Source organism: Echiichthys vipera (genome assembly GCF_963691815.1).
Source record: "Echiichthys vipera genome assembly, chromosome: 15".
In the NCBI taxonomy this organism is placed as follows: Eukaryota; Metazoa; Chordata; class Actinopteri; order Perciformes; family Trachinidae; genus Echiichthys; species Echiichthys vipera.
The window spans coordinates 6557182-6571617 of record NC_139840.1 but is presented as its reverse complement, the minus strand read 5'-3'; the positions used below and the strand labels follow the sequence as shown (position 1 = coordinate 6571617).

At 41.2% G+C, this 14436-nt stretch overlaps 1 protein-coding gene across 1 annotated transcript in view; it reads right to left on the bottom strand.

Moving 5' to 3' along the window:
• cadm3 (cell adhesion molecule 3) overlaps positions 1–14436 on the bottom strand; it is a 97050-nt gene that overhangs the window by 30492 nt on the left and 52122 nt on the right. Inside the window, exon 4 of the mRNA XM_083928205.1 lies at positions 2745–2897. Within this exon, the coding sequence (XP_083784331.1) occupies positions 2745–2897 (153 nt within the window). The remainder of the gene's footprint in view (positions 1–2744; positions 2898–14436) is intronic.

The window sequence follows — 14436 nt, the reverse complement described above, 5'->3', positions numbered from 1 at the left end:
AATGGTTTGGCCCTCTCTCAGGGGTCATGAAATATTTATCGAACGCAGAAAACAGTGTCACAGCCGTCAATTACAGCGCAAAAAAAGAAAAAAAGGTTTGAATCACCATTACTGGAAAATTGGAAGAAATATGGAGGAGTGATTCTCATGTTAATATGAATTTAAAGAGCTAATGTAGATCTGCCTTAACCGTTGCTTTGACCCCCCCCCCCGCACACACACACACACACACACACACACACACACACACACACACACACACACACACACACACACACACACACACACACACACACACACACACACACACACACACACACACACACACACACACACACACACACACACACACACACTTACACACAGATAGAGCAACTACATAGTCTTATTTTCAATCTACTTTGCAGCACTGCCAAAACATTTCAGTAATGAACAAAATGATTTATTGGAGGACGCTTCCACAGCTGTGGACTGACAAACCCCTAATTTTGTGAACAACCATTAGGGCTTTCAGCTACAGAACAGCCATTGTAAGCCACACTGCCCCACCCTAGATATCAAAATGTCTGCATCTCTTGTTCCCACTTAGTGCATTTCACAAGTGAATTAGCCAGAAACCCTTTTCAGCTCAGTTTTCATCCAATAATTTATTGGCAAATTATAGGGTACCGACTGAGAATCTCTGAGAGGAAATAGCAAAAGTTGATTAAAAACCCTCCTCACCATCATGAATAAGCTCACATCAAAAATGAAGTATTTGTCTATATTATAAGGTAGGTTTTTGTGGTCAGCACAAAGAATGACTTGGTTCCATTGCACAGCAATTTCAAAAGAAGCATTGGATGTCCTGATATTAGCTGTAAATCTGCCCACCACAACCTCCCAGGAATATCAGACCACATGTCTCTCCCATGTATACAGTAAGTCTCCATTGTGGCCGTACAGCCATTAGTTAGTGCACTGCAGTGTTGCCAAGCACAATGCTTTGTTCTCCTCTTCAAGTAAAACCGCGGAAATATGGCCAGAATGAGCTGACAGTAAGGAATAATAACAACTCGACTAATAAAAATCAATACATGAAAGACTGTTTGTGGGGGTCCAAAGCCGATTAGCCCAATGTCCAATCAATATCAGGCCCACTCACCACTGACAGGATGACCACAATTTATTGCAGGCTGCAGGGAAGCGTCACGCGTAGGAAATAACATCCATCTCAAAGAAGACGAGTGGGGCCGCTTCATCTCCACACAAGAATTATATGAGGTCATAACCTCACACAAAGGTTAACTCTATAAGCAAGGATCTGGATCAAACTGGATATAGACATCACAGGGAAGTCGATTGAGTCATACGCTTACAGCCCACAAAAGGGATCATCTCGGATTGGTTTAAATGTATTTTTCAATTCATCTGTGACACTGTGCAGCTTTTTTTTTTTTACTTTGAAGGAAAACTCAATTTTATACATGAAGATCAGATTATTCCTCATGAGGAGTACAGGATCTATTAAATTAATTAATCAAATTGCATTATGGGCAATGTAGGACCTAGTGCCGGGCTACATGGTCAAAATCCTCTATCCTGATATAGGTTATTTCATATCTCAATAACAATATGTATCACAATATGGCATGTTATCTGGTTATAAATAGCCCATAGGAAATAACAACATGGTAGAGCCTATTTTGGGATACTCCTGTGTGTATTAAATACTTGACAAATGAAAGGTTCTGAGTATTTGATCATTTCATTAATACCTTAATGATAATTCATTTAATTTTATAAGGATCAGAACATGAAGTGTCATCCAAATGACATGAATATTGCCATGACGTGAAGATATATATCGTCCCCCAATCCTGGTAGAATCAAGGGTTTTTGCAGCCTTACCAATACTAGGGAATAAATGTCAGGATTTCTCAGCCTTTGCTGCATTGATTGCAGACATTCTTCTATAATACCTCTTTCATAAGTCCTCTAACTTTATGGAAGTGCAACACTAAACTGCTGGGGTAGCAATAATTTGCCTCGTGCCAACAGGCAGCCTCTCCTAGCATGTCACGCTTACAATGGACATCCACAGGGTCAAACTTCAATGTGTTCTGAGAGAGGGTAAACTCTGCAGGGAGGATCAGGCTTACCCGATGCCACAGTGGTGTATCAAGGTGAATTTGAGTCCCTTTGTCATAGTTTTGATAGGCTGACATTTTATGTGTTTGGTTCTGAAACCGACTGGTGGAAAAAGCGGACATAGCTGTAAAATTGTTATAAACAACGTGACAACTGAGGAGAAAATAAGAAAAGATGCCACAAGCTTTGAATCATCCATTTGGATTTGTCACAATCCCACAGGTTTGGGAGCCAAATTAAGATAGACTGCCATCAATCAGTCTCAAAGGAGACACGCCTGAGTATAAACACAGGGAAGGCAAAACTGTCATTTAGCAACATTAGGCCAGTGAGAACAAAGACATTGTTCATCACTGGTCAGAGAAATCTGAGTAAACCTCAGGATTGGCCTCACAGAGATGGATCCTCCTTCAATGACAGACAGGAGAAAATTATAATGAAATGTGATTTTATTGATTTTTTTTCCTTCTGCAGCATGAAAAAAGTTAATATGCTAATATGCTGGGCAGTTCGATGCAAACAGTCCAGGGTTTATTTCAAGGTCTGGAAAAGTTGCAACCTGTGTGTGTGTGTGTGTGTGTGTGTGTGTGTGTGTGTGTGTGTGTGTGTCTCACCTAGCACAGTGACTGTAGCTCGGGCGGTGCGAACGGGCATGGTGAAGATGGAGCAGGTGTACTCGCCCTCATCTGACAGCTGCACATCGGCGATGGTTATGGAAAGCTCGGTGGATGTCGAGCGGTGCAGCTGGATGCGGTTATCCCTCAGTGCTGAAGGAAGAAGAGAAACAGGATATCAGTAATTACAAATGTGCATGTATAATTGATTGGCTTCATGAATTATTCAAGGAGATTTAAGAACTATAAGGTATGGTTCCTGATACAGGTAAATTATTTTATCTATTTAATTAGGTTCAGCTCTTTGTTTGTTTTTTTATCTTTTCCAACTTTGATACTGATAAATCAGATTATATTTTCTTAATATTGCATTGGAGGTCTAATACTGTTGTGTTGTCCCAATAAAGGGGAAGGAAAAGAAAGTAGTAGAAAGAGCAGGCAGAGAAAGGAGGCAAGAGGAAGGAGTATAAGTATGAGTCAGGCAGAAGGAACAGGAAGAAGTTAGAGATAAGAGGAAGAAGGAAGTAAAGGAGGAGAAGAGATGAGGGGGTGATAGAAGGTGGAGTCGTGGGAGAACAGAAGATAGGAGAGCATTGCAGGTGGGAGAAGGACTGCAACATCAGACAGGAGAGAAGGAAGATGGGAAAGGAGAAAGGGGATAGAAGAAGGAAACATGAGAGGATGTAAGGAGGTAATGGCGAGATGGGAGGAGAGGCCATGGATGATGGATAAAAAAGAATCAGGTGAAGTATAGAGGAAGAGGAGAGACAGGAGGCAGAAAAGAGGTGAGGAAGGTAAAGAGGATGAATGGATAGGAATGTGTGGCAGTAGCGAAGGAGAAATAAATGTAAAGGATAGCAAGAAGGAATGATTGAAAGGAGAAAAGGGGAGATGTGGTGGGGAAGGCTGAGAAAAGAAGGAAGGTACATAGGGAGAGAGCAGAGGGATGGGGAGACAGGATAAGGAAGAGGGGAGAATGGAAAAATGGGGGGGAAGGAAGGAAAGAAGAGAGGGAGGAATTGATGTGTGGAAAGTGAAAGGGGGGAATTGGGAAGGCACAAGTTGGAGAAAGTTACAACGACAAGAAAAGTAAAAGTAACGGGGATGTAGTGAGGAACATAAGGGAGGTGGGGAGAGAGTAAGAAAGCATGTAAAGAGGGCAAACAAGGTCGGGGAGGACAGTAAGAGGGAAAGAGGAAAGTAAGAAGGGCGGTGTGCAGAATTTAAATGGGGAAAGGTAACATGAAAAGGAGGAGGGAGGGGGGGAGAGGTGTTTAAAGAGAAAATGATGTAAGAGGGAGAGAGAGGAGGGGAAAATATAATGTGAGCGAGAACAAGGCAAAGAAAGATAAAGAGGGGAGTAAAGAGAGGAGACGCAAATTGAGAATGAGAAACAAGAGAAAGTGCAAGGGAGAAAAAAGCAGGAAAAATAAAACAGAGGAAGCATACATAGTCAGGAGACTAAGGGAGAGAGAGAGTGAAAGTGAGGGTGGAGCAGGAGGAAGAGGATGTGTGTGTGTGTGTGTGTGTGTGTGTGTGTGTGTGTGTGAGGGGGGGAGACATAAGAGAGACATAAATGGCTTTGTCATCAATGAGAAATCCAGCCATGAAAGAGGGAGAGAGAGCGCAGGCGACCGAGATAGATGATGATGATGAAATGCAACGAAATAACCCGCTCGTTTCTGTGATAGCATTGACCTCTACGGTGTTTGTGCGGTGATTGCTGTCTGTATCCCTGCCTCCCTATCTGCCTGTCTATCTAGATGTCTATCCGTCTATCTCTCAGTCTCAATAAAGGCATTTCAGCTCTGTTCTCTGGCGCCATCATGCTGAGTTGGCTCCCCACAAATACTGATTTAACAAGAAAGTGGATACCTTCAGAAAACTATTGTGGTCAAGTAAAGAGAGTAGTCCGATAGATTTTATTCCCACATTCAAAGTTGTTTTAAGTTACAGAGGCACTATTTTTGTCTTATCTCTGGTCTCAACTCTGAAACACAATTTTGAGAAGGTCCGGCATACCCTGCTTTATTGTCTGTTTTACCAGCATAATTAATTGAAGTAGAAAAACTAGCGACTGAGACTCATTGGGCAGGCCCGAAGCTCCCAATACGCAGAGTACGCAGAGCGCAAAGGGCCCCAAGTACCTGGCGGGCCCCCCCACAAATAAAGGTTAATAAAAAATGTCATTAAAATTATTACATTTCAAAAATATATCAATTCATTATGAATAGGCTCATGTTTTTTTAATTGTGTACCCTATCACTCAATTCAGGCACATGTAGATGTTTTTACCTAATATATAAAAATAGCCCCCCCTCCCCAGCTTCTCTGAAATGCTGCAGCCTTCAAAGATTTTGACTCTCATCATTTCGCACGGGAGTTTGCTGTGTTTAGCCTTTTGCCTGAGCTTGAAGGAGCCATATTAAGCCTGCGTTATTAATCTGTGAATGTTCGGACATAAATAAAGAAGTAAGAGACAACATGAATCTGGCGCTGAAAAAGAGATGACGCCCATGCATCCCTCGCTGCTAAGTCTGTGTTTAATTGTTTTGCTAACGTAGCCCGTAGCTTGCTTGTAGCTAATGTCAGCAAGCAAGAATTGGTTACCTAGCAGCAGTTTTCGATGGAGCTCTAAGCCAAAAAATGATATAATCTAGATTTCACAATGCATGTAACATATTTGCAAAGTTACAGTTATCGACTTTAGATGACACCGGTCGTCTTTATGACTTATATGAAGTCAACAGCATTCTAGTTAGTGAACTGCTTCAGTCCAATGCTGTTCTTTATTCGGTGACACAACATGATTTCAATTAAATTCAGTTTTATTGATAGTGCCAAATCATAGCAAAAAATATTTAAAGACACTTATAGAATAGGTAAAGACCCCACTATGTGACTTATTTATGATTAGTGACCAGATCTTAGAGGGGCAGATGAATTTACCAAGAAATAATAATAGTGAGAATTATTATTATTATAATTACCATCTGAAGCTATAGAAAGGGCGACATCTGCTGGTAATATTTAAAATGTGTAGTGGTTGGCATCTTCACAAAATGCCATTATTATTTTGTTTAGTGTGTGTGATTAGATTACATCCATATTTAAGGTATTTGTCTATGTTCCGCTGATTAACATAATAATTTTGAAATATACAGGCTACTAGAAAGCTATGGCATAATAAAGTGCTTTACAGATAAACAGAAGACATAAGCTGATGCATATGCTAATAACTTAAGTCACCTAATATCCTGTTATGATTAGTAGTGTGACGTGACGTTTTGGTATTTTTATTGAGCTTTTGAAAAACCATCCACAAGCAGCAAATCAAGCAGCCAACAACCCCCCACCGTGTCTGAGGGCTCCAGTTCAGTACAATGCTGTGATGAACCATCCTCAAGTTCAGCTACACAGACACTTCTCCAAGGGCAAATTCAAGAAAATATTCTATGACAAATTGTTTTATATATTACTTAATTTATACATTTCCATAGCTATATGTTTATTTAATGTCAATTTTGAATATTTAACAAATGGGTTTGTGTGTGTGTGTGTGTGTGTGTGGGGGGGGGGGGTATTTTTGCTTAGGGCCCCCAAAAGCTTAGCAGCGGCCCTGCCAATTGGGAAAGTGTTTACTGAGGTATTTAATCCTTGTGAGAAGTAGGCTCATCTTTTCATTGACTTTTATGCATTCTGGCTTCTACTTGGAGCCAGGGGAGTCCTGCTGGACATAAAAAGAATGCAGTTTTAAGGCACTTCCACATTGGCACACCGCAGATATGTGCAAACGTTTTAGTTTTTACAGCATCAACAACCTAAACCTCAGTTAGTAACCTGCCATGTTTTAGCTAGCTACATACATAGCAGGCTAGTTCTACTTCTAAAAGAATCTGAGGCTATTAGAACTGCTAGCTAAATGTTAGCCAGAGGGCAAATCAGCAACAAGACTGTTGACATGATTCAGATGTGTACAGTATACAGTACATTCAAAAAAAGATTGTGTTTGACTGATTTTTTTTGAAGAAGAAAATTCTGATATTCATATTTTAAGACGTTGCAGATTTAGAGCTCAGAGTTCACATGTTTCAACTTATACCGACATCTGAGACTTTGGAAGTTTGTGGTTTTGATTTGTATGTTTATTTCTCATACCTAAAAATAGTGTTGAAGTTTAGAATATAAAAGAACCATTTGTCAACAGGGAACACGATGACTTTTTTACTCAGTCACAAAACAGGGTCCTCATGATGTAACCAAGTTGTTTAGAAATGAGACTGACTGCCCTGCTGAACAATACTGGTATTGAAGTGAGCTCTGGTGCACCTGTAACCACACCTAAGGGTGATGTCACAGTGTACCGAACACACCCGAGTTCACTTCCACATCACTGCAACACGGTGACAACTCCAACCAGAGAGCGCCAGCAAAAAAACAAGAGTTTACGCTTGTGTTAGGTAACTCGTTAAGTCATTTTATTCTGAAAATCTTTGTGTATTGTGTGGGCGACTCCAAATGTGGATGTGTTTGTGCAGGCATGTGTGTAGTTTCATAGTGTTTGATATGGACATTGTCTGTTTTTTTGCCTTTCTCAGTATTGAGCCATATCTGTGTCTGTTTGTCCATCTTCCCATCTGTCTGTTCACCTGTCTATCTCTATTGCACACCCACACACACACACCCCTCTGTTTCTCTTGGTGTTTTTCAGTTATTTCATCCAACACTACTTTATCTTCATGCCTTATCACTAAGCAAGGTCAATACATTTGTCTTCATGAGCTACCCTCGCTGCGTGGGTGTGTGTGTGTGGGTGTGTGTGAGGCATACGGTCACTCACTCACACTCACGCACATACTCACGCGCACGCACGCACACACATGCATGCACACACACACACACACACTTATCCATGCCCCCTGGACTCTGCGCTCAACCATCAGTCTCCTTAATTCTCTTCCCCTCATCTCTCCTCCATCTCCTTTCTTTCCCTCTCCCCTGTTCTTCTCCATCGTTCTCTCACATCTCACCCATTTCTAATATTTTCTGACTACGGGCTTTTCTCTTTAGTTCTTTCTTTTTTCATTACAAACGATGTATATTGCTTGAGAGTACAGGTGTGATGGATTTTCGAAAACGATATAATATCTAGTTACGGGGGCGAATCGATCGGGACGCCCCTGAAAACTGTACATGTGCCTTGTGCTGTTTAGGCGGCAATGCGGGCAACATAAATAGCCTTCCAATAGGTCACACTCTGCTGTTTGGCTTTTGTGTCTCCGTTGAAGGGATGAAATTAATTTCTGAGTATTGAGATCAACTGGATTAATGGACAGAGTGTGCATGTGTGTGATAACTAAGGTAGAGGAGGGATGCAGTTGAAAAGTAGAAGTACTGTTCAATTTCTGATAGAAGATGTTTCGTGACTGACATCTGGAACACTTCCAAGGCGTGGATGGACATGAAGCTCAACACATCTAACCTTAAGAGTTCACAGCTTTCAAAACCAAGTTCATGTTCTAACTTCCTCTTCTCCTTCCTATCCAGTCAGCTTTTCTCTACGAACAAAAGGTTGTCTAAATGAATCTCTCCTCTCCTACAAAACTGCATAAAAAATACTGGGATTAGGGATTATGATGCCTACCATCAGCCACGGCGTTGTCAGGCTGTTGCTTCTTTGCTGTTTCTATCTCTCATAAAATGTCCCAAAAACGAATACAGATTTTGGAAAAGGAAATATCTGGTTCTTTAATAAAATGTATAAGCCTTTGTACATATAAACTTAAAGAGAGAAGGTATCTATGACTCCGTAAGAGCATTTTGGTAAGAAACATCCAGCCCCCAAGCTGATGTTTCTGTTGTTTGCATGGGCATGTACGGCTAAAGGCAGAAGTTATGCATTCTGCATTTTTTAGACAACAGAAAAAATCAGTTTACTTTCAGGTAAATTCTGAATGAATCCAGTAGCTATAACATGGCGTTTGGATTTTGGTTGATTAGCAAATTGATTGACTTTTTGGTACTAATTTGCTATAACCGTGTTTCGTACATCTGACATTGTTCTTCTCCATAGCAACGCCAGCTGAAGCTCACGGGTGTCTTTGTATTTAGAGCCATCTGCTGAACAGACAGAGATTTCCTCTGAAATTACACTGAAATAATTTAAGATTTTCGGAAACAGAGGATCTTATTTCAAAGCCCCATTTCTGATATTCTTTGGAATTATTTAGCAGAACTTTTTGTGTTTTAGGATCCTATTTAAAACACAGGTGGATCTCATTTATGACTGATATGGTAACAAATAGTTTGTGGCTTTGGCTGATCTTAATTTTGAAAAAGCAGCATTTGCTTCACAAAGCCTCACAAAGAAAAGGAGTATTTGTACATAAAGACGAAGTCAATCTATATTTAATTGTGTGGCAGTTAATAATGACAGGAAATGACTGCATATTCATAAGTGAATGTCATGCCTCAGAGATGCATGCTGCTCTGGAAAAAGCGGAACAGACTCATAAAGATACAGTAGCAACACAGCCACACACTAACTCCTAGACACATGGCCTCATGGAAGAAGCGTCATACGAACAAATGTCCTCTTATTTTTGTAAGTATCCCTGATTTGTTCTTATTTTGGAGAAAATTTCACGAATAGTTGAGAGCACTTTTGTTGAGCTAGAAAAACCATCTTGCTTTCAACTGTCCAACGCAAGGAAACATATGTTTTAAGCTTGAAGAACATAAATACGTTTTTCCTGTAGCGCTTATAATGATGCTCTGGAAAATGACATGTACTCTGTTTAGGTTTATTTTAAATGTTAATTTCACTTGTGCAGAAGTTCTTCTTTGTAGTGCATTTTTTGGGTGATAGCTCTCCAGTTCTTGGCCATGTCCCAGAGCATTTGTATACAACACAACAGAATTTATATAGTGTCTTAGAAGCGTTACCTACTTTATAGACCATCATGATCAAGTGAGATTCATCATTCAGCACACCTGGTAAGAGCAGATTTGGTGTCCAATTATAAAGGAGACCTCTTTCCAATTTCCTACCCCCCTAATTCTGGACCTTGCTCGGATTGCACCTATTTTCAAAATTTGGCCTTCATTTTGATCTTAACTTCACAACGGTTTGTGACTGTATCTTGCACGATGGCAACACTACCGCTCTGCAAAAAATCTGACTGCAGACAAACAGATACAAACCTACACACACACACACACACACACACACACACACACACACACACACACACACACACACACACACACACACACACACACACACACACACACACACACACACACACACACACACACACACACACACACACACACACACACACACACACACACACACACACAGAAACACAAGGTGAAAACAAAACCAGCATCGCTGTCACGGGCGGTTATAAAGTGGGAATTTACCGCAAGAGGATACACTTCTACTAACAGCAGCTCTCCACTTTGAAATTCTGTGTATGTACATATGTGAGAGAGTACGAAGTGGTGTCAGGGGGGCATTGAGCTGAGAAGATGGAGCATTTATGTGCTGATTACATATCAAGTACAGGATCTGCTTATCAGCATCACACCTTTTTGTACATTGGGGTTTGAAAGTGTGTCTGCATGTCTCAGTTGCGTGTGTGTGTGTGAGAGAGAGTGTGTGTCTGTGTGTGTGTCTGTGTGTGTGTGTGTGTGTGTGTGTGTGTGTGTGTGTGTGTGTGTGTGTGTGTGTGTGTGTGTGTTTGGCCAGACAGTGGTTACTGTCTGCAGCTCAAACTGGAGACCTGATACTCCCCGAAGGTCCGGCTGTTGATGTGGTCACCGCAGCTATTTTCGCCTACTCGTCTTCCTCCTCCACCTCATCTTCCTCCTCCCTCAATCTCTCTCATGCTCTTTCAACTTCAAACATTCAGGAAGAGGGGGAGTTTCTCACAACACATACTGAGTGCACATACATATATTCCTTTTTCATCTGCCTCCTACCTCCTTATGCTTTTTCAACAAAGTTTGCACTCTGCAGAGAACTCTCTCAATTTGCCTTATTGGCGCGACGGGAGAAACCTGTGTTGCCGAGGTAAAGTACCTCAATTACAGACCAATATTTAAATATTTCTGTCTAGCTCTAGCTCTCTCCCAGCTCCTGCATCTCTTCATCTCCCCATCTCCCTTTGGCTCAAGCTGAATCTGCATTTCACCTCTCGCTCTTGCTTCGCTCTCCGTCCATTGTTCTTCCCATCTTCTTTTCTGCTTTGTTCTTCTCTCTTTCTTCCCCACTGTCTTCCCCTCCCTCATTCTCTCATCACTCAACTCTCTCTCTCTCTCTCATTTTGTTTTACATTTTAGGCATTTATCTGACACTCACATCCAAAGAGGCTGCCTCTCTTCTTCCTTCTGTCTCTCTTGCACATGTCTCCTCCATCCTCCCATCTGTTTCTGAATATCCTCTCCAGCTCCCTAATTATCCGTCCTTTCCGACAGCTGATCTAGGTTCAGTGACCGCAGGCTTCCCTTGATCACACCGTCCCGGCCGATCTGAGAGCGTCAATTGATGCTGGATCAGTGCGCCAACTATGAAGCGCTTAATAAACACACACCTCTGTCTGTTTTATCCACCTCTCCCTCCTTCCGCCCACCTCTTTCTCCATCTCTATCCACTTTTCTCGTTCACCCTACCTTCAGACAGACTTAAAAGATAATCATTTAAAGGTACGGACGCATTAGTTCCAGTTGAAACTCGAGAGAGAAATGTTTCCTTTGGTGGATCTGCTTCGAGCAACATTCCAAGGAAATCTCACCATGTAGGACTTACAACAGCGAAAAAATGTCCATTGGGGATTTCTGCCAAATAATAGTGAGCGATGACACATCCTAAGAGCTAGTTGGGCCGGCCATTAGGAATTATGGACAGGGGACAACATTTTACAAATTGGGTCCCTATTTACACACACTCAAACATCACTCTTAGCTCTAATACCAACATGATGGATTTCTATTAAGCTCTTGGCCATTAGCCTTGTCATACCTGGTGCTTCTTCACATATCTTTGGGCAAAATTTGGTTATTGCCTCTCAATTAATTTTGTTGGTCTCTCCTGGCTTTTCTTCTTGGGCGAGAATTTTTTACTTAACTTGTCAGGCTGCAGTTTGCTTGACATCTTTACCCAACTCAGCCGCGCTACTTTCACAATAAGTGCAGGGGGTGGGGTATTAGATGACAAATGTATTTTTATGGTTACAATACATTTTTCATCTTGTAAATACATATTATTTGTATTGTCAGTGCCATTTAAGTCAGTAAGAAAATTGTTGTGTGTGATTCCGTTCAAAGTGTCACCCACAGACCATTGCATGGACCCCATCCAGGGGCTTGGATCGGAGTCATCTGCAGACCTTGCGTTTTGTACTGGGTTGTAACATTACTCACACAAGTAATAGGTCTTGCTCTTTCTTTTGATTCCTGGCTGATAAAAAGAGTTGCTGGATAAAACACATCGGCTGAGATAACTTTAAATGTGTTGTGGAACATAAGTTAACTTAGCTAGCGAGCTAAAGAGCAAGCTAAGCAAGCCCAGCAGAGTATATCGTGCAAGACGAGAGATGTAGTTCACTGAGCAGTTTGACACAAAACTAAGTGGAACTACGACAAAATCACGGCAAACTGTGGCTTTCTTAACTTGTAAAATTACCTTTTGAATTGCCAAACGTCGAATGAGTAATTCTTTCTCTATGTTACCTGGAGAAGACACTGCTCATGCTGGCTTCTCAGCCAGGAGCAAAAGGATTAAAAAGAAAGCAAGACGAAGTAAACTTCATGGTTTAATTTTTAATCTTGCCTCACCTTTATAGTGAAAAGAAGTCAAGGAAGCAATTATCATAATGGCTGTCAGCCTGCTGACTCTTTCAGCTGCTTCGGCTTGTCTGCATGCCATCACACTGACTTCCCTGCTCAATGTGTTTAAGCCACAGGTTCAGGCAAATGCAAAGTAAAGTCGAAAATATTTCCATCACCTCTTACTGATAGCTTTTGATGTCCTGCTGTGCTTTGATTTGATTACCTTTGTTTGTCAGTGAGGCATGTGTGTGCAGCTCTTTTCATTCTTTTATCTATTTTGACCGAACGTCCTCATGTGGTTCATCCCCACTTGAAAAAGAAGCGAGTTTGATGGAAAAGTTAGACATTTTGGGAAATGCGCTTATTTGCTTTGTTGCAGAGTGATGAGAAGATCAATAACACTCTCATATCTGTCGCTTAGATTTGAAGCCAGAGCCAGGAGAGAGTTAGCTTAGCTTAGTAGTAATAATAATGATGACTGGAAGAGTGGAGGAAACAGCGACCATGGCTCAGTCTACACATAAAAAATGCAGTGACTTTAAGCATTCAGTTTCTAGATTCACTCAATCACACTCACTCATCTTCAACCGCTGGTCCCTATACAGTGTTAATTAGTAGGCTTTTGAAGTACTGCTAGGCAGGTTTTCTCACATTTAGAGAAAGCAAGGCAAGCCTTTATCTTCATGCTAAGCTAACCAGGTGCTGACTGTAGCCTCGTGTTTAGTGGACAGACGTGATTATTGATCGTCTCATCCAAGTCTCTGCAAAAAAGCAAATAAGTCCTTAAGTATCAAACTACTATAGGAAAATAAGAGAATGCCACGCAAACTCCAGTGGTTTAAAACTCTACAAATCGATATTTCTGCACTACCTAAAGAAATCAATATTAGCTCAAATGTTCATTCATTGAATTAAAAATAAAAAGGATATCATCAGAGTTATGACTGTCTACTTCTTCCAAGAGTAGAGCGTCTGTACTGATTTATGTCTGATTTATTGTTTTTCTATTCTTAATTTTATGAGTGTGTGTGTGTGTGTCTGTGTGTGTGTGTGTCTGTGTGTGTGTGTGTTTGTGTGCGTGCCTGCGTGCGTGCGTGCGTGCGTGTGTGTGTGTGTGTGTGTGTGTGTGTGTGTGTGTGTGTGTGTGTGTGTGGCGGGGGGGGGGGGGGGTCACAGGGGATGTTTTTCTTCATACATTTACTTTGTTAACCTCAAAAATAAATTGTATTTCTGACTTTGAATTATTTGTACTGCTGTCTCCTTCTTCTTCTTCTTCTTGCACTTGGCTTCTATTACACGTGATTATTTTAAGGGCACCTGGAAAAATTTAGTCCGGATGACACAAAGAGAAAATGTAGAAAAAAAAACCCTCTTCCAAGAGGTTTCAGAAGTCTCTCCTGCACTCTTTCAATCCTGTGATGGTTGTCGTTAATACATTCTCCAGAGAGCCTTCCCAGACACCAAGAAAACTTTGACTGATGCGATGTGGATCAATAGTTTTTCAGAAAAATGTCAGAAAAACATCTCACGCCCCGCATGTGGAGTACTGTCTTGCACTGTGTTGTGAGCAGTCATTGTCAGTTTGTCTCTTCCTCTGAGAGGCTGAGTGGGGATCCGACCATCAATTTCAATATTTCTTGTGCTTGTTCACTTAAGACTTCTATACACTGTAAACTTAAAAAGTGCTTAGTGTGCTTTTTAATGAAATGATTTACAACTCATGTCATTTTCACCACATTTAGCCTGCCTACTCAATATCCTTCCATGAGACGAGAGCTTCCCAATGGTTTATAAATCACCAGAGAGCCATTACCTTGTTAAATGGTACTAAGGCAGATAGCCTGTCTGATGTCTCCTT